The 21,912-nt window shown below is 38.5% G+C and overlaps 1 protein-coding gene across 1 annotated transcript in view; it reads left to right on the top strand.

Annotated features, from left to right (window-relative positions):
* The window catches only part of VEGFC (vascular endothelial growth factor C), an 82,174-nt gene that overhangs the window by 37,915 nt on the left and 22,347 nt on the right, over positions 1-21,912 (top strand). Inside the window, 1 exon segment of the mRNA XM_010569977.1 lies at positions 20,427-20,640. Coding sequence (XP_010568279.1) covers positions 20,427-20,640 — 214 coding nt within the window.

Here is a 21,912-nt window from a genome sequence, read left to right as displayed (position 1 = left end):
TAGGACATGCCTTCCAGCCCTTTCACCAGCTTTTTTGCCCTCCTCCGGATACATTCAAGGACCTTGACATCCTTCTTAAATTGTGGGGCTCAGAACTGCACACAGTACTCAAGGTGGGGCTGCACCAGCACTAAACACAGTGGGATAATCACCTCTTTTGACCAGCTGGTTATACTGTGTTTGATGCACCCCAGGATGGGGTTTGCCCTCTTGGCTGCCAGGGCACACTGCTGACTCCCAGTGAGCCTGCTGTTGACCAGCACCCCCAGATCCCTTTCTGCAGGGCTGTTCTCCAGCCACTCCTCTCCCCTTTTGTGCAGAATCTGGCATTTGGACTTGTTAAATTTCATCCCATTAATCACTGCCCAACGCTTCAATCTATCTAGATCCCTCTGCAAGGCCTCTTGTCTGTCAAGAGCGTCAACAGCACCTCCCAGCTAGGGAGCCTGTGTCCTGGTCCAGAGTGTATCCCATGCAAAACAATGAAGTTAGGCACTCTCAGTACTGCAATCTGTAGACATCCCTAGGGTAACTTTTAAATGAGGTAGTTGGAGTACCAGTGCATGATAGCTGCACCTATATGGCTGTTCACTCAATCCAAGATACTGTTTTCAGTTTGCAGTTCCAGTCTTTAAAATCACTGTGTTAGAAGAGATATTAGCCTTGTTTGGCTAGTAGTCTTTCCTTCCATTGCCTGCATATATGATGCTGGTCAGACATGCTAACGTATAGACTTCTACAGTCTTTTCATCGTTTTAATTTACCACAGTACAGCTTTCCCAGAAGTAGCAATGCTAATTTGAAAGCGTGATAGCTGACAGGCAAACTGCTACTTTGTCAGATTGTCTGTACACATTTTTAATTAATGTTTTCTTACTGGAAAGGAGAGGGATAGAAACAGATTTTAGAGAGAAGGAAAAGATTTGTTGGGAGAAAAGAATCCAAAATTTGGATGACAGACAGAAAAGTACTATCAGCAGATGGTCAAATCTGAGGAAGAACTCTGAAGCAAAACATAAATCTTCTGGTTTATAGACTGTCAGGGAAGAATTGCCTGCACAGAGATGCACACAACCTAGGAATCAATCAGGACGAAGCAGAGCTCTGCATGCAGACACATCACTAAGGCATTGTCAGAACAACTGTGATGGATGGATATAGAAAGACAGGCAGGGAACAAAGGGATGGGGGTTTCCCTTTTCATGAAGAAGCAGTTTGAGTGGATGGGTTGCTTGTGGATTAGGATCAGACGAGGGGCTAGTATGGGTGACATTATGGTGAACGTATGTTATAGATCATTTGGTTAGTATGAGGAAGAGGACAAAGTCATATTTAAGCAACTCAGAGACCCTTGTTTGTAGGGGAGACTTTAGCCTCCCTGACACCTGCTGGAAGGGCAACACATATAAGCCACCCAGGAGGTTTCTGGAGACTGCCAAGGGATTCTAATGTAGATGCAATATACCTGGGTGCCCTCACAAAGGTCACCTTTGTCCTCACAAAGAACTGGCTAAGGAGGTAATAATCAATGGCAGCCTTGGCTTGTAGCAAGCGTGAATTATTGGAGCTCAGCATCCAGAGGGGAGTAAGGAAGGCAACTAGCAGAGCCTGACCTTTGATAGAGCAAACTTTGGTTAATTCAAGGAACTGGTAAATGGGATCCTTTTGGAGGCAGCATGGTTATGCCAAGGGTAAATCATGCTTGACTAATCTGATCACCACCATCTATGATGAAATTACTAGATCTGTGGATGAGGGCAGAGAAGTGGTGGATTTCAACTACCTTGACTTCAGCAAGGCTTTTGATGCTGTCTCCCACAGTATTCTTGTACTCAAGTTAGGGTCTTATGGTCTGGTTGCTTGGGTTCTAGAGTGTAGTTAATGGTTCATACTCTGTCTGGAGGCCAGTTATGAGTACCTTTTCTCAGGGGCCTCTCCTGGGATCTGTTCGGTTTTATATCTTTGTCAGTAACAGAAGAAGGAGAGGGTACATTGTGCTGAGACAGACCGCGCTCTCATAAGATTTTTGGATGACACCAAACTGGAGGTGTAGAGGCAGCGTGGCTGATAGACTTCAGGGCAGGGTTGCCATTCAGAGGGGCCGAGGTGCACTGAAAAAATGGACAGACAGGAGTCTGATGAAATTCAGTAAAGGCAAATGCGAAGTCTTTAACCCAGGATGGAAGAGCTCCTTACAATGATAGAGGCTGGGGCTGACTGGTTTGGGGAGCAGCTCTGCAGAAAAGGACTTGGGGATCCTGGTAGACGGTAAGCTGAACGTGAGCCAGTATTGTGCCGTACCAGCAATGCAGGCTGACAGCATCCTGGGCTCTATCGAGAGGAGCACGGCCAGTAACTTGAGTAAAGTGGTTATCCTCCTCTATTTGATGCTTGTTAAACCACATGTGGAATAGTGTGTTTGGTTTTCAGGAAGAAAGAAAAAAAATACGAGAAAGATGTCAGTAAACTTGATTGAGTCTAGCAGTGGGCCACCGCGATGGGCTGGAACATGTGCCCTATGAGAAGAGTGTGAGAGGACTGGGCCTAATAGTGACCTTCCAAATCTTGAGGTTACTAAGAAGATGGAGCCAGGCTCTTCATTGAGGTGCACAGGCTTAGAACAAGAGACGATGATCATAAGTTCAAACAGGAGAGGCTTCCAAAGGGGGCGGGGGAGGTTTCACACTGCCATTAATCCTTTCAGTATTGTTATAGGAGTTCTGGTTTACCTGATGATATCTAGGGGAAGGAGATCAGAAGGTGAAACGCTACTCTTGAGTCGCTGTTGAAGGAAGGAGATGAAATCCCAAAGAAATAGATGTTAAAATTGAGGATCCAGGGGAAGGATGGGGAGGAGTAGGGGGGGGGATTTCTTGAAAGGAGTCCCATAACACACTGAAAAACAATGCAAGAGTCAGAATGGGAGGTTTCTCCAGTTTTTGTAATTTCTTTAGAAATGAAATGTAAATCAGTGTTATTTTTTCATTTGTTCAGAAATTATAATTTGTCTATTTAAATTGTGTCTGTGGTAATGTTCACCTGTCTTTCAAAACAAAGTAAGTTTGTGGGATGAAATTTTCCAGATATTAGCTTTCTCAATCTGTTCTTAACACCTGTCCTTCAAATGCAGGAAATTAACTCAATATAATTAATAACTTGCATTATATTCTGTATGTTCACTTTTTATAAACATACGCATATCAGGAGAAAGAATGTAGTCCTGTAATAAACTTTACCAACTCTTGTTCTTTAAAAAAATAAATTATAATAAAAATAATTCCCCTTAGAGAGATTGCAGTTTCCAATATTCAGTTCAACTATTTATGTGTTAAAGGGCATCTGTTCTTTAGACTTCCATTTGGAGTATAGAATTCTGGATGCTTAGAGCATTACTGCTGTATTGAAAAAAACTAGAAATTGGGAGTCAGGTATAAAATGGAAGGTGCAAAAATTTGATTAATTTTCTATTTTTCTGTGTGGTTCTGTTCCTTTAAGGTTTGGTTTTTCCAACTGTTGCCCACTATCAGGAGATGTTAGGTATATTTTAAAGACATGATTTTTTTGTAACTGCATGAGTCCCAGAATCTGGACTTTTAGTATAAGCTACAAACATTGTCAAGATCATGAAAGTTTGGCTTCTAAATCCATGTCTTTGTGCCACTCTTTTTTTCAGAGGAGCTAAATACATTCTTGTATTTGCAAAATATGTCCTTTTGTAAGGCAGTCAGGTACATGAATAAAAATAAGCAATAGCCACTCCATTTTCAGGTTTTAGGCTACACTCACCCATTTTAGCTACATTTGGGGGACATCTTTAATGAAGATTGTATTTCCCACTTCTCTAACTCTTCCCACACATTCTCTGTCCTTTACACATCAAAAATGTTTCCGTGTGACCCACTAATGTATCTGAAATCATGAAAATGTGACTAATATATCAGTGATAAATCTGAAATCATGAAAGAGCACATATATAACTATATATTTGTGCCATTTATACTATTGCTGGATTTGACTATACTGCATTGTCTATTTAATATTCCTTTGAAAAAAATTGTAAGCAAACTGTTTATTTAGAATAATGTGCCATATTTTCTGTCTGGGCATATACTCTCTGACATCTATTTCTACCTAGGATAGCTCATGCTTTCTGAAGACAGATTAAGTGTAAATCCTGAGGCAATCACTTTAAATATGCCAGCAAATCAACATCTTTGTAATATGCTATACCTCCTGATTCAGGATTTGATAACAAGGGTAACTTCTCCCTTACTTTTATTAGCAGATGTAAAGCCTTTTATCAGGAATATTCAGGTATAGTCAGTCACAGGGTGCGTTTTGTTTGTTTTTTCCCACAAATTCTGTTGCTTCAAGTTTGGACATATTAATAAATAGGTATAATTCTGCCTGCAGGTGATGTGTGCCTGATGTGGCTATCTCAAAGAATTGAGACCGGGGCTTTAGTGCATGTGGTCTTCTGTATTGCCACAGGGCAAAGCAGTAGGAACTGAAGACTTAGAGTATTTCTCCCTTCCCCATGTATTCCCTGCAGTTACTGTTTGAATACTAATTTTGGAAATGGAGAGTATCGTGAAATGTTGCTGCTCATATAAGGAATGTCCAGCTCTCCAAAACTACCTTCAAGTGTGTTTAGCCCTAAGAAAGGTGCTGAGTTTGGCAGCACTGGAGCCTGTCTGTGTGCAGAATCAGTAGGCGCAAATAGCATCATTGCACAGACAGGCGGTGCTGAGAGATTTTAATGCATGTGTCCTGTGGTCTTAAAGACTGGTGAGGAGTTTTAGGCATCTCCTGTAAGGAATGCTGCGAGGGAATGTTGGAATTAAGCTCAGGAATCCAACCACATATGGTTGCAGAGAACAGGGATCTGTCCTTAAATGACAAGTATTTGTTAAAAACCTGAAAAAGGCTGAGAATGGAAAGATATATCTGGACACTTCAGAGGGAAAGTCTTTTCTGTTCTGCCTGCAGGCTACAAACTACCATGGCTTAGTGCAGGCTTTACTGAAAGAAGGTCAAAATAATCCACACAAGAATTTCAGTTCACAGGAAAGATACAGTTTTAAGTTCAGTTTAAAAATGTGCACTTACTTGGCAGGGCTAGTTGCCTTCCAAAAATCGGATTGTCCAGTTTTGATTCATACCCTCCATGTGTGTGCTCCATGTTGCTTACAGACAGAATAGTAAGATAACACATCTTTCATTTAAATTACTGCAGTCTAGCCTTTGAACTGCATCAATCTGCCAGTTCTTGTTATCCAGCGTCCTTTATTTGATGTGACTGATGTGACCGTGATACTGAAGACTGAAGGGGACTTAGAAGTTCCCACGCAAAGCCAGCAAGCACCTACTGATCTGTACATCATCTGGCAATTAACTGTGCACTCTACTGCTGCTGTATACGCCAAGGGCAACAAGAGTACGATGGTCAGGCTGGTGCTTAAGCCCCCCAAATTAACTGCTGTTTCTGCATGTGGTCCAGTGCCTGTTGACTGTAGCCTTGTAGCAGTGTCCCAAACTCGGCAGTGAGTTTGCATCCCTTATTTATCAGTAGGCGTTAAGTGCTCTTTTGCCTTTAAAGTAAATAGCTGATAAAATCTCCTGACTAGCATGTGCTTTTGGTACCTTGGCTGGCACTGACTGTTTCACACTGTATTGGAACATAATGTAACCTTGAAAGTGGACCCCATTAAACAGTATTCTGATCACTCACATAGTGATACTGGAGAAACTGCAAAACTTAAGCACTTGAGTATACATCTTCTGTTGCTTGCAACTAAGTGGTGACATTTTAACTAAATGAATATACTTTACCCAAGGTGTCACTTTAGTTAGTGCTTCTGATTCTCATGTAACCAATTCTTGAACCTTCATCTACTACTCAAAAAATCTTGTTTAAATGACAATAAAACTACACTGAAATGCATGTAAACCAGAGGATGGAAGATAACTGTAGTTACATGTTTAACCATAGAAACATAGGATCTGATATTTTTTTCTATTCTTTTAAAATGCTGTAATTCACAGTTGTACAGAAAAGAGGCTTTGCTAATAAAAACATGTTAGAGTACTGGCCTCTCATAAGACAAAAATCAGTCTGTTAACTCACAGCTTCTCAGTCTGTGGTGCACAGTTAATGTGTTGCTCACAAATCAGAAATAAATAGTTAAAACTGAGGCCAACAGAAACATTTGATGTTGCCCAAAGACCAGCATAAGCTGAAGACCACTCGCCTGGGTAGAAACAAAGTCTATAGGAGAAGTTATCAGGCATAATTCTTTTAAAGCATTTAAGAATTAGAAAAATTTTCTTTTAAAATCTAGATGTTTAACATAATCAAAATGTTCAGTGCTCACCAGTGCATCTTTCTAACTGATAGAACAAATAGTTAATTTTCTTCTTGGCAATGCATTATGGAGCCTGTGTATTTCTGTAACAGATTTTATTTTTATTTTTCTACATTTGTATCAAAGTGTTCTGCTACAACAGTGAAGAAGATACCACTGAGAATACTACTTTAATATAGACAGTATGGACCAGAGATAGGATGAGAAGCGTGAGGGAGTTCAGAGAGTGTGAGACAGTCAAGTAATGTTTTCCTGTGGTAAGACCAGTAAGTGCTTGGCTTTCTACCTGGACAGCTCTGGTTGGATTATTTTTGGTATTTTGCTTGAAATGCTTGCAGTAGCAGAGGCTGTCCATGATGTGTAAAGTCTTTCAGCATTAAGACTTTTCTGTTTAATCCAGCAGAAAGCTTAGAATATAGCTAGTCAGGGAGCTTGAGGTAGCTACATTTTTGCAAAGCCCTTGCCTGGGAGGGAGTGATGAGCAAAAGCCTGTTTCCTAAAAATGTATCTGGTAAATATCTTGATAAACACAACAGAAAATTAATATGGATCAATGAAGTTATTAGGCTAAACTGTAGCACCCTGAATCTGCTTGGCTTCCCTGTTATATGACCTGCACAGGGAGTTACTGTGTTGTAAATTATACGTGTTGTCTTCTAATTTCATTGGTCTGTTTTCATTTTCCAGGGAGTCCATGTGCCAGGCATTACTTTCAGAGGCATTAGGAGTTAATCAAGATTTTGAAAACGGCTGTGCCATATGTATCTCATGTACATGGTATTTCTTAAGGAAGCAAAGACCGTATCTAGGCCGTCTTTGTGGACTGTAGTAGAGAGCAAACTCTAGCCCCCAGGCTGCTTGGGTATGGGTCCGACCCTTGTCGATGCTGCCCGGAGCAGGGTGACCACATGCACTCGGCACAGCAGTTTATATGGGTCTCCTCGGCTCCCATGTTACGCCTCTGAGGCATAATTACTTTCTGTGTTGTTTTGGAGGGTCCTGCAGTTCAGAGGGGTTTTTATTGTTGTTGCTTTTTGAGTATATTTTGTGCTTGAAATAGTCAAAGGGTATGTTTGAGCCCCCTGGAAAGGTGTTTGCAGAGCGTAACGCTGCAGGTGCCCGTTGCGTGCTCTGGGAGGTGGCAGAAGGGCTTCGTCGGTGCCAGACCAGCTGGGATGTGCTGGAGACAAACTCGTGGGATTTTGGGTTTGCCCTGTTAGAAGCAGGCCCTTGAGTGAACTGACTTGTCAGCTGTGTCTCGTGCATTCAGTTTGGATGAAGAGGAGACCAATGGGCCTGAACTGACAACATAGAAACACCCCTACCTTTGAGTTGTACAGCTGGTCTGATAAAAGAATGGTAGCATGCACTTTGTCTAGATTGGAGTGTTTGCATAATAATGAAAAAATACTTTATGAACATATGTTGTGGGGTAAATTAAGGAAGGACTGCAGGCGACCTGATGTAAACTTCTAAAAAAAATTGGAATTGAGAATTAATCATACAAACATGCTGTGCCAGGCAAAAAAGTTTAGAGAAGTCAACAAAAGCTATTATGGGTATCAGTAAGATCATCTAAAAATCACCAGGCTGCTTTAATAAGGACCTGAAATGTAACCAAGAATTTAAGAGAAAGTCTTTGGGGTAGGAAAAGTACTGTCTTTGTGTTTTAGCAGAATGACTAATACGGTAGTTAGGTCAATAGGTTTTGAAAGCAAATTAATATGTTTTAAATGAAAAATATAGCAGCAGTGGGACAAACATTGGCTGCCAGGTAACTAATTTTCAAAGTCCAATAATGTTGACCATAGAAAAGCAAAAGAAAGTCAACTGTAACAAAAGGAAAACTGAGTTTTAAGGCTTTAGGAGGGTGAAAGACTTAAAAAGCTCAACATGATATTTAGGGCTAGTAGGACTACAGATACTGTGACCGTAGGGACTGAAACATACTACACACAGTGATGTATAGATGCAATACTTAAGCTAGGAGGCGAAATCCTGTAATCCTCACTAAACAAAAATCCCATTGAAGTCGGTAGAAGATTTGGGTGACCAAGGAATGTATAACTGGGCAATTAGAGACAAACTTGCAGCCTGACCTTGACTGGGCCTTTGTGCCTGTGATTAGCTGTACCCATAGCATCTGGGCACATTTGTTTAAAGGCACAGTCAATTTTAATGATGTCTCAAAAAAAAAAACCCAAAAAACAACCCACCAACCCAAAACCCAACCCACAATTATGCCACAGTTAAAGTTCTAATTGATCCAAATGACAGATGTGAATAATTGCAGAGAGACATAGTAAGGCTACTCTTGTAAATCGGAGTCTTTTAGAACAGCAAAATTTCGCGTTCTCTATTCCTTTCCTTCTTGGGGAAAACAGGCATTTAATAGATACTCTTCTAGTTTTGTCCCTAATAATATAGGGTGATAGTTATCTGACTTCTCAGAAATGTGAGACAGTAAGGGAGATTATTCTGTAGGATGTCAGAAATAACCTCCAGGTAAATTTAATAAAAATATATAGCAGTATCTGCCATACATGTTTATAAAGCTACATTAATAATTGTTCTCCAGATTGTTTTAAAACTATTTCAGTATGAAACAAAATGTTCTTAAAGATCATTAATTTACATTTTTTCCCTCTTTTGTGATTCTAGTTCAAATAAAATTGAAAATAAACAAAACACTTTCTTTTGAAACAAGATTTAATTCAGCATACCAGAAATGTCATTCTCACTGTCAGTTACTTTAATGGGACGTGTGTTCCCTGTGTCTGAATCTACTTTGTTTGAAAAGAGCTGCTGTCTCAAAGCGTTGAGGAAATTGCGGTTCTCAGTAAAAGAAATGCTAGAAACATGCGCAAGAACAGACGGAAATTGTTTCATGATCTGGTCCTGTAAATGGTGACCTCAGTGACTACAATGGGCTCTTGGTATTAACAAGTGTGTGTCCAAAATTCCAATTTCCAGGACTGCAATCCTGCAAAGACACGTGTGTGCCTCATGGTATGCACAGTAAGTTGCTGGGGAAAAATGTCAAAGGAATCCTTCTATTACATTAATTTTGTGTGCACGTAACTCCACCATGGTTTTATATGCAAATCATTATAAGTAATCTCTGCAGATTGAACTTTGGGAAGTGATTTCATATGCTTGAAAAAGCTCTTCCTTAAGGGTTGCTGGTAGTGCTAGAGAATTTGAAATTTCTCTTCTGCATGAATTCTCCTGCTTTGACACTTTGTTCTGCTAAAATCTCCAAAACACTCTGGAACCTTTTATTTTAAGGAAACTGACTAATATGATAGGATTTATTTTATTCAGGAAGTCTAGAGCCCTTTGATTTAATTGTTTCTTCCTTTTGTATTAGAATCTATTATCTTGAGATGTGTACCTTTGCTTCTGAAGAATAAAGTCTCGGGGTGCTCTGAGCCTGAGACTGGGTGTTAGGTTGCACTGTCCTGGTACTAGCCAACTTTTAATCCCTTATCTCTTCCTTCCCTCACTCCCATTTTCACGTCACAAACCTGATACCTGGGTTTGTTTACTTAAAAGTTCTTCTGTTCAAGTCTCTGTGACCAGGTGAATACAAAGTGCAGTGATACAAAACCTTTTTTTCGTAAAATAGGTTGTTTACTTCTAAGAGCAGATAAAAAGCTTAACACGAGAAAATATTTCAATGTAACACTAAGGTTTATGCATATGCTTAGCTTAATTTTAAACATCTTCCTTACATCTTTCCACAGACTATGAATAACTAGAGCCTCTGTCTCCTTTCTTCTGCACTCTGTATGCCTCCTTTTAATATACATAATCCCTATAAATCTGTTCTTTTTCATTAGTTTCTGGCCTGGATAAGAATGCAGGCAACTCAGCAAAGTGGTACAGGACAATTTCAACTAATGGCAACTATCATGGATTTCAAGATGCAACATTATACATTCCATCAGAGATTATACGTATTCTTGCAATCCAGTGGAAGTTGATAGCTCAGGGCATACTTTGTAAATCTGCTCTTGCAAAAACTTCATTCTGCAGTCAAGCCTTTTTCAAAAAGTCTTCTGATAACGTATGGTGTTCGGCATTGGATTAATCTGTGTCCTGTCAGTATAAATTAGGATCGAGTTTAATACTGCTGATGTTCCCTGACCCCTTTTAAGTAACATTACAGTACAATACACTATTCAGAATAATTTAAGCCAAAAATAATGGGGAACATATATTTCTCCTGATTTGGTTGCATGAAAGAGAATTGTGACCAAGTCTCAATCTAGTTCTTGGATTTGCCGTTCTCAAGGATTCTTTTGCCTTTTCCCATCTCTCATGCCTTGCTGACAAATCTCTTAATACCTGTCAGATTTTACATGGTACAATAAGCTTTCTCCTTCAGTGATACACAAGCATGACTTCTGTTTTTCTGATCAAAACCCGTGGTTTTTTATTTTCTTCTACCCATAGTTCAGAAGGGATGTGGCCGTTCCACAGAACTACTGATCTTTTATATTATACTTTGTAATGAAGTTAGCCCATCAGGGGAAGCAAAGGTGTGCCTTACATCATCTTACCCTTTCTGTGGAGAGGAATACCTCAGCTCCTGATTGCAGTACCTGAAAGTGTGCAGCTGGTACAGGCTATTCAATCATAGGAAGTATAAAATGGTATTCTTCCATGCCACGCTATTCCATAGTTCTCAAATATTGATGTGTTAAAGTACTGGATTTTCTTGGGTTTAAATAATTTGCTCTTAATGGAATACTATGGCTTTGTGTGGGGATGAAGGATTTTGTTATTGTCCTTTGGTTTTAAAATGCTTTCAATGCAGTGTTGTACTTAAAGGCTTGAAAATAAATCTTCTTCTCTTTGTACTGTTCTAATCCATTTGGAATTTTGGGATTAAGATTGGATAGTGCTTTCTCTGTTGTCTGGCTATTTTTTCCTGCAGCATCAAAAGGCAAGGGGAAAAGTATTATGGGCTCAATGTCTAAACAAGTGGTTTTGTTTCTGTATAACTTCTCTGTAACAGATGTCAGATGGTGATCCAAAGAATGTTCCACACAGAATTTAGGATGGAACAGATTTCAAACCCAGATTATCAGGGTGAGCACAAGTGGGTGGTGGGTAGCAGGTCCTTTGCGTTGTGTACCTACCTCAGGCTAATGAAATTCAGATGATCTCTTTCTTTTGTCTGCATTAGCAAAGAACCTTCACATAAAATATTTGGGTAGTACTTTGACAACAAAAATGAAAGCTTCTTCTGGTATTTTGTTAATGAAATCTCATAATTTAATGCCTTTGTTACCAAAGGCTTAGCTGTGTGATGTAGTAGTCTGGCGTGTTGCTTTGAGGTACCAAATGGACTTTTTTTTAACGACTTGTATAAAATGAACTGAAGAAACATGATGCTGAATAAAATAATCAGATAATACTATCATTTTAATGGCATACACTTAGAAACTCTAAAATTTAATTAAAAACACAGGCTTCTAAGAGCCATTGTGTGTTCCCATTTTCATATATATAAAACTCATTTGTAATAATTTAAAACAAAGATTTTGCAACTGGAATTGCTGTGTTACAACTTGCTCGTTATTCTTTAGCTTTTAAGTATTGTATTGTGTTTATAGCTGGAATATTTGTTGAAATAGGCAATGTGACAAGGTAGGTGGTCTTCTGATTAATATTTCTGTACAGATCTGTAAACTCTGCAAGGCTTGTTTAACAATACAGAAATCACGTCCTATTAGATTAAGACATTTGTTTAGGAATAAAGATCAAGTTTTTCTTTGAAATTCAATTGATCTTGTTTCATGGCCTGAGAAATTATTTATTTTAAGAACCATTTCAAAAGTGTAGTTAATTCAAGAAATTTCTGTGACCTGTTGCTAAATATTTAGAACATGGATTAATTGCATTTGCTCAGGGCTTCAAATAGTGATTTTAAAAACTCGGTGAAAAGGAAGGTTACTTAGTAGTGAGAGAAATTATACAACAATGATAAGAGGTGATGTGTTCATGTAATCCTTCTGTCCTATGAGTAGCCACGCTGTTAAAAATTGAAGAATAAACAAGAGCATTGAATTGAAAACTAAATACTCTCATCACAGTGAGAACACACCATATGCTGTAGCCTATGTGTTCAGCATAACTCAGAAATGTTCTTAAGAATGTGCAATTTCTTATTCCAGCTCTTAGTGAAACCTTTTTGTATGTACCATTGATATGTAGAATAGAAAACATTACTTTAAAGCTGTACCTACTGCCTTTTTGAAGCCCATCGCTTGACACATGGCCAGAACTCGTACTTCTCACTAACTAATTAGGGTCTAGCATGTCTTTGCATGGCACACATACTGTGCTCAAGCAGTATCTCAGAATGGGCTGGCATTTAAATTAAAGTGAAGGGGTTGTCTATTACCTTTCTGCCTAGTAAGTCTGTACTTGATACTAAGAAAGTTTTTAATTCTCACTGGCTGTGTTACAGCTGCTGAAGGGATGACAGGTAATTGCGGTGTTACCATGTTAATAGTTTTCGTTAAGAACTGTCTCCGTATTTGTTTGCTTTTACTGACAAAGCTGATGGCAGTTGCTAATAAAAGTAATGATAATACCAAAGAAAGGTCAGTAAAGACTGAAAATAAACAATCTTCTTATAAAGGCCTGGTAGTTTATTCTTGTGTACTGATTTTAATGAGAGAGTCTGACTGTTGGAGGGAAAACAGAAGGTTGCAGGGTATTTTAAAAAACTAGCAATATTCAAACGATTAAACAAATTGCTTAACTGGAGTTTTATCTTTTTCTGAGAGAGTAAGATCTTACAACTAGAATTTTTAGCTGGAGTTCAATTTCTAAGTACTTAAGTTTTCTCTTCAGAATTGCATGCTTCGCTTTCCTCAGTGTTAGTTAAAAGTTGCATAAAAGTATTCAAAATGAGCTTACTGTTTTTATAACATGTCAAATTCTACAGAACTGCCATGTGGCATCAACCCAGATGCCTTGTAGTCAGGGCACATGCAGTCGGCACCAGAGCGTCGCCGGCTGCAGTGGCTGTGTTGCAGAGGGCGCTGGCGTTCTCATGCTGTTCGCTGTCTCCTTTCTGGCGGACTGCTGTGTCTGTTAGCCACCTTGATAACCCAGCAGTCATCACAATGTTGTCCTTTATTTTTGCTTTACAAATGTTTTTTACTTCCAAATGTTTTCCCCTTTCTTCTGGTCGTGCACAGTGATCCTTGCATTTGTCACCACTGATCGCTGTAGCTGCAGATGACCAAGAAAATAATACACAAATCTCATCTGGTACAGATTGCGCTGCCTGGTGTCTCCAAGATTTAATCAGATGTAAGCCTTTCGGCAGCAATAATCCAAATCCTTATTGATTCCCAATCTATTTGTAATGCTAGCTGGAAGCTTCAGTATGAGTCTGGGAATCAATTAAACAATCCAGATGCAGCTGCACTTAGACAGCAAATGGTTATCCCACCAATTTCCATGACTGCTGTGCAGCCTTTGACCTTTAATTTGTGGGCTCGTAGTGCAAGCTCCTGAATAGTGAATTGAGTCTATTGATAACAGGCTTGATTTTTGTATTTTATTTTGCAATTGTGACTTGCTGTATTCTTAGAAATAGTCTGCAGGGATTTATGAACTCAAGTTGAAGACTACTGCTGTGGAACAATGCAAATTTCAAAGATCGGTCTGAAGTGCATGAAAACAAAACCTTTTCTGTTACTGTAACCTAGTTGTGAAATTGCTTCAGAAAAGGTCCTAGGTATTCAGTGTCTGGCTAAGGTGCTCCCAACCCTCTTTCTCAAAACTGCTTTCCATCATAGTCAGGAATGGTATTCGACACCTTTTCTTTTCCCATGTCTGTGCACGCATGCATGCGTGTCTAGATTGTATGGATTTCTCTTGTGGCACTGGGGTATTACCATCTCTAATTGTATCAGATGCCATGTTACCTACAGCAGTGTCTTAATCACCCAGGCTCATAGAAACCTGGGAAAACTGCCTATCTAAGACAAGCTTCTAAGGAAGCAAGGCAGCAGAGCAGGGAGTTGCTCTAGAAAGCAGCTAGAAATATTTTTTTCCTCTCTCTCTGTGCTTCCCAGGGAAATCAGACTCAGATCAAAAAAGGGTATTTTCAGAAGTAATTCCCTTTGAATGGATGAAAGTACTGGCATTTTATTAGGGAAGGTTGAGAACCATTCAGGAATGCAGGTACTTGAGGAATAAGCACCAGCCAAGAAGCGTGTTTCAGAAGCTCAGTAGCAGCTAAATGTTTCACTGAAGGACCTAACATAAGTGCCTTTGTGCAAATCTGTAATCTTAGATATGTTTTTCAGCATTTTGTAAGAATATATAAATAAAATATTACCTGGAAGATGCTGACTTGCATAAAAATTGAATTTCCCTTAAAATGGAAATTTTACACTACCTACCTCAGCTTATATGCTTGTACTCATAAACAGGAGAGCAATATTAAACAATATAAGCCTGGGATGTTTTGCTAGCAGTTTATGCATCTCCTTTCCAAAACTGTTCCAGTCAAAAGAAAAAAAAAGCGATGTATAACATAGAAATGAAACTTCTGTAGTCTTAAGCTTATCCTCATAGCCAATGTCTTTTTCTTCCTTTTTAACAAATTCTCTTTCAAATCTCTCCTCAAACTCATTCATTTTTCCCTGCCTATCTGCTTTGTACATTCCCCCCCCTGCCCTTGTCCCTGCCATTTATTTGTTTTCTTTGCCTGGTGTTATTATTGGTATGTAAAATGCCAGAATGAATACAGGTCACTTAAAGCATAATATAGTTCACACCATTGTATTTATTTTATACTTTTATTCTTACTTTTTATGTTTGTCTAATGTGCTTTGTAAGCTTTTTGGAACAGAGACCGATTCTAATCTCTCTGCTGTTCTCATGATGTTTTGATTTAGCTCAAATTAACTGCAGTGGTCTTACTACTTATGTAAAGTAACATGAAATAAAAAATTATTCTCTAAGGCACTATTTTGTTACTATATTGAATGGTAACTTAAAAGATTGCAACTGCGGACAGTCATTCAGTTTTATTAGTGACAAATTGGTGCATGTGAGATCAAAATCAGGGCTAATCTAGCATGATCATAGAGGTGGACAAAAAAGTGGAACGTAATTCTTAACTATGGCTAAGATATTTAATTAGAATATTTTCTTTTTTTACTGTCATCAACTTCCAAAAAACTAGCACTGAAATACATGAAAATTGCAATAAAATATTATACAAGTGAAGTGTTTATACAAACTTTTCTTTTGCAATATTTCCATTTGCTTGCACGCTGTTTCAACATTCGGATTTAACTACTTGATTTTTAATATATTTCAGTCAGTCAAATGCAGAATATAAGCATATTAAAATGGAGGGGGTGTTATAGACAGCATTTTCCTATTAAGAATTGTCAACAAAATCCTTGAAAATGAAATGAGCTGACAACTATAGTCGGAGCAGATGTGTAAAGTACTGTTATAGCACATTACACCATCAATTATGTGTCAAGCATGCTGCCAAATATTAAGTGTTCTGACCTTTGTTATTAATAATAGAGGCAGACAGCGGGGACATGTGAAAGACAAATAATGTAATGCGTGGAAAGTCTATTATGGATTTGATTTTGTTAATGGATGTAGAGCCTATTTGGTATCCTGCCCCTGCCCTTGCAAGCTATAATTTTATTAAAAACTGGACATACCATGTAATGGGAAGCTACATTGTGAAAAACATACTTTGATAGAATTAAATGTACCTAAGTTAAATAAATAATAGTGAGAGCGCACTTGTCATCAAGCTTTACTGCTTTATTTATATGTGTATTTGTCATTTCCCCTGTTCCTCAGGAAATAGTGTGGAAGAAGTGAAACGAAGCAAGCTTGTCTCTACTGTATTCTGCATTCATTCTTGTATTTTTAAGTTGTTGTTTTGCTCAATATCATGTACCATCTTGTAGAGATTGGCTAGTCAAAGGTTTAGTCAACATCTTTCTCCAGAATATAGCTTCTAGCATTTTTAAGTGATCATGCAGGACAACATTGATAATCTGTAAAAATGAGAAAAACAGTGGAATGGCCAACCAAAGGACAGAGATAAGCACTTATGAAGGGAGTGGTGGTGCTTTAAAAAAACAAACAAACAAAAAAAAAAGGACACAAACTCCAACCCCTTAACTGACTTAAGAAGAAGAACCCTTTAACTGAGCAAAGAAAATAGAAGACATGGGACAGAGGAAACTCCTTCCTCTGCAGGCACAGATGGCACAATTTCCTGCTTCCTTCTCAGTGTAGAATATAGATCCCAGAATGTCTTGCCAGTAAAACGTTAAGTAGTTGGTCCAGGATTTCATGTGGAGTGCACTGCAACTGTTTATATGAAAATCGATGGATCATTTACACTTATCAGAAAGCTTGCTTTGGTCCTAAAAGTTGTAGAATTTCTCTTATCACAATATTTGTTAACGTTATATTACTTTCAGCCAATAGAACAATTTTTTTATTTTTTTTTAAATTTAAGATTACATTTGGGCTTAACTGGCTGGGTGACAGTAATTGCATCTACAAACTATCTCTCTAAACTTCAGTAATCTGGGCTTGCATAAGATTAATGAAAAATTAGAGCTCCTCTGATTTGTAGTACATTTTTGTCACTTTCTTTGTGTCTTGTCATAAATTCTAAATAGGTGTTGAAGTCTGGATTTCCACTGCAAAACAATTTTGAGGGTTTGGGTTTTTTTTCTGTCCTACACTAAAATCCAGTGCACAATTAAGAAAAAGCAAGGAATTTAAAATAAAATGTAGGAACCGAGACAGTATATTTTTGTGAAATTAACCAAAATTTGGACAAAATAAAAAATTTTGCCAGACAACTATTACATTTACAGAAGCAGTTGCATTCCTCTCAAAAATTTCTAATCAACCAGAACTTAAGATTTCATTTGATGTTCATGTCAACAATAAAGTTTGACTCTTGTACAAAATTAAATCACTCCACAAGCTCTTTACGTGTGTGTTCCTTTAAACAGTTTGACACGGATGAGAATAATTTGCTGCAGTTAAAAAATACATCAACTTACAGTGAATATACCAGGATGAAATCATTGATCTGTGTCAAGGTAATATAGGAAACATATTGAAAAATCAACATATTTTTTCTTTTTTTTTTTTTTTTTTTCCTAACTGGGCACCGCGTGTACTGTATTTAGTATACGTGTATGGACTTCCTTCTCCCTTTCTTGCTAAATCAGAAGAGGGGAGAGAACAAAGGCCTTCTAGTGATCAAGCTGGTTTTCCACAGCATATTTGTAAGTTTGAATTGAAGCCATCCGTACAAGCAAATGGCTTTATTAAACTAAGCACAAAATAATTCAGATGCAAGAATGATGATTCATTTTTTTTTAAAAAGTAATTCTATATATCCGCTCCAGAAATTGTTTTCTTTTTGTTCATATTAAGTGAGCACTTCATGTAGTAGGCACATGCCACTCTGGCCCATAGAATATCCAGGAAGAAATGCAGTTGAAAACAATACTGTATTAAATTTGATACAATACTTTATTAAGCCACTACTTTTTTCATGTTTTGACTTTTGTTCATACATATTTTATACGTGTATATCAGATTTTCTGTCCAGCTGGAAAGACGTGGCTTGATTTCCTGACCAAAGAGGATTTTATCAACACACAGTATTTCTAACAAATATAACATCTTTCCTGCTCCATACCCTGGCTTCTTATCAACTAAGTAATTTTGAGTTTCAGTACTTACTTTTCTGTCAATCTAGGCCTGTACCTTGAATATCTGAAATAGCAATAGCCAACATTTTGCCTACAGTGGGCTGCCCAGGCTTTCAAGGGATTCATCGAAGGTTGGTGAACCTTTGGTTGGACTCCCTTTCCACGTCACCCCCACGATCTGCTTGGGTCTCCTAGGTTCACCTACTGGCTGCCTAAACGCGGTTTCCATTCTGTGCCTTTTACACGATGGACTGGCATCCAGCCTCGTGACGGGATACACGCGCCGGCCACCTCCGCGCCGAGACCTCCCACGCTGTACGTGTTCCCACCACGTGGCAGACAGGCATCTGCCATGCTGGCATTCGCTGCGCTGCTGCAGCGACCCGCTTCCCGATACTCAAGGGGCACGTGCTGCAACACCCTCAGGAAACAGTCTGGCAGGGATGAGGCTACTCCAACCCTGCTCTTTTCACCTCTCAGGAGAGATGAAAGCAAGCAGACGGTGGCTGAATGAGTTGTTTGTTCAGCTTGGGTTTTTGTCTGTGACTTACTGATTGGGAACCTGCAAGGAGAGCGGGGGTGGTGGGGAGCGCGATGCCCCGTGTTGCCAACAAATTTGAAGGCAAGGCCCCAAGATACCGCTTGCTGGGTGGCTTGGGTAAGACATGACCCTTCCTATGGAGGCAAGGAAAGAGATGAAGTCCCGAATGAGTGTGTTTCTGAGACTGATAGCTTGATTGTTGAAATCTCCCAGGACAAAGTAGTGTGTCATGACACTGTGGTTTAGTGAGGCTTTAGTGAAAACATGTTTTTTTAACATCATAACACTTCGACGCAGAAAATGACTTTGAAATCTGTGTTAGCTTCGGCTTCTGTGTTTAACTATACTTAGGGAGATGAGTTCTGTGAATCTGCCGTGCCCTGAGGCATTTCTCCTGTATTTGACAGCTGATAAGGAAGTGGATGCAACAGCATGTGCCATTTTGTACTCTTTTAGTTGTTTGTGAGACAAGGAGCAGTTTTGTTTGAGGTGAGCTGGTTCAGAACTGGTTGTTTTATTTGTGTAATGTTCAAAATCACTGAAGTGAAAGAACTTATTTTTTGTTAGTAGTGGAGTTTGATAAGGAAACTCAAATTTCAATTTCTATAGTTTCACGTTTCTGGTTTTAGACACAGGTTTTACACTGTTACAGCCTGGTGTTTCTTGGACTAGAGCAACAGTTTTGCAGTAAACTCTACAGAGTCTGCAGCCAGTTGCTAGACACTTTTTACAGAGTGTACCTCTATATTTTGTGTCTCATACTGCCATCTAAGGGCCACGTAGGCTGAGAAAGTGGCTAAAGGTTCTTCAGTATTTTTCTTTCTCCTTACTGCCCTTCCCTTTGGGAAGTCAGCAGTTCATGGATGAGAAGGGTGGGCAGGGAATAACAGGAGTCCTTTGATGCAATATATTGTTTCATCTAAGAGGACAGAAGAATCTTTCAGATAAGTGAGAAATTAGAATGTGAATTTGAATCGTAGTCTTTCCGAAAAATGCAATTGCAATGAGTTTGCGTAAAAGCCAGCAAATAAGAACGCGATATTACAGGATTTGAGGCTACTCTTGAAACAAGAAGTTAAGGAGTGTAGTGCTTAGAGTCCTAAAGAGTTTCAGTTGAAACTCTTAGCAGTGATGGAGTGTGCAGTTCAGATTCTCTTAAAGGTACCAAAGTCCTTGACTCATACTGATTTAAGGATTAATGCTTTATAACAGGACTTGCTTATTAACATTTCCCCTAAAAAGGTACAAAATAACATGAATTATTTTCTTCCTTTTTAAAATTTAACCGTTTTTGCATTTCTGGGTGTTTCAATTTTCCTGGACTAAGGGAAAATGGGCAAAAATTTGGTGTTACTTTGAGAGTATGTGATATTAAATAACATGAACATCATGTAAATGTTTTGGGGTTTAAGTATTCAAAATTTTATCATAAAAACTTTTCTTTCCAGGATAAAAATGCCTTTCTTTTTTTTTTTTAATATATAAATCTTCAAATTGTACTGGTATAGGCTTAATTCTATAGCTCCTTTCTCAAACAGATGTTTTCAGCTACAGGAGTGATAAAGAATTAGTGGGAGAAGCAAAACATTTCAGTATTTGTCAATATAGTACTGTTGGCACTGACTGACAAAAGCTGTTTTTATAATGAGGACCCCTTAGAGCACAACTTTATTTTACAATGTATGAGTTGTTTTTCAGGCTAGTTTCCAGCAAACCTTGTGTAATAGAGAAAGTAATTAATCTTGCATGTTACTTTGACAGGCTCATGCAAGCAAAGACCTGGAAGAGCAGTTGCGGTCTGTGTCCAGTGTGGATGAACTCATGACAGTACTTTACCCAGAATACTGGAAAATGTTCAAATGTCAGTTGAGGAAAGGAGGTTGGCAACACAACAGGGAACACTCCAGCTTTGACACAAGATCAGATGATTCCCTGAAATTTGCTGCAGCACACTATAATGCAGAGATCCTGAAAAGTAAGTACAGGACACAAAATATGTTCTAACACACAATAAATTAAAATTAAAATCCGAAGGCTTCTCACTTGTGTCAAAAATATTTTAAAAACTAAGCATTGTCAGTAAACCAACCTCAGCAGTTTGATCTGATGTCATGTCTATAATATAAAAATCTTTGAGAGTCAACCTTCCATAATGAAATAAATTGCTCCGCAGATGTATTTTTGGTACATCCATTGTAAGAAAGATATAGACTGCTTTCTCAGCTCAGTAAGTGCAGGAAGTTAAGTGTTTCTCTTCAGGTATAAGGAATTCTGCTTTGTAGAGACTGTAACAATTTTGCAGAAAGCAGAGAGGGTACTAATAGTTGGATTCATTGAACTGTTTCTGCTCATTTTCTGCAATTACGTCACAGATGGTAATGCTTTCTTCTCTTACACGTTATTGCTTTAGGATGCTAAATAATCCACTTGTAGATTTTTTCCTGTTACAAGAGGGCAGTTGTCATGATGTTACGCTCAAATCAGAAAAAAACCAGCTTTCAAACCAGTATGTCAATACCTCTTAGCGTTTCAGATGGCCTGGATATAAATATATTAGCTTACAGTTTAAGCAAGCGCTTGCAGGCAGAGAAACACAGGTATTTATAGCAGGAGGTGTATTTTTTGATGTGATATTGGAAATCATGTACCTTAATGGAGACTTTAAGGTACACATTAGGTGAAATTTCCATTTTTGCTGAATAGCCTACCAAAAACTGGCACCAAGAGAGACTAAAGGAGCCTGTACAACTGCAAGTGTTATGGCTGTTTAGAGTAAGATTGTATTTGGTAAAAGGCTGTATGACACGATGTAAAATGTTTGCCCAAATTTGCGTGGATAATCTGTGCACAAATATCACCTTTCAGATTAAATCATATGGAGTATATAATTGCTAAATAATCTTTTGCTTTAAATTATACTTTTGTAGCTAACAAGGTAAACATATTCAAACTAATTTCATGTTAAGTGTGTAGGCATCAAATTTAATGTTTCTACTATATAGTATACAAGTGAAGTACTGTGTGGAACCAGTTAAAATTACTTTGCAGAGATGGGCAGTACTTCTTTAGATTTCACTCAAGGTGAGACTAACCTCAAACATAGGAGGAAGGACATGTACAGCTTTAGCTGCTGGTCAGCAGGTTGAGGGAGGTGATTCTTCCCATCTATTCCACCTTCATGAGACCCCACCTGGAGTACTGCGTTCAGCTCTGGGGTCCCCAACATAAGAGGGACATGGATCTGTTG

This window comes from Haliaeetus leucocephalus, unplaced genomic scaffold (genome assembly GCF_000737465.1).
Source record: "Haliaeetus leucocephalus isolate CR32 unplaced genomic scaffold, Haliaeetus_leucocephalus-4.0 Scaffold284, whole genome shotgun sequence".
In the NCBI taxonomy this organism is placed as follows: Eukaryota; Metazoa; Chordata; class Aves; order Accipitriformes; family Accipitridae; genus Haliaeetus; species Haliaeetus leucocephalus.
The sequence above is the reverse complement of the archived record's forward strand: the minus strand, read 5'-3'. Positions and strand labels throughout refer to the sequence as shown.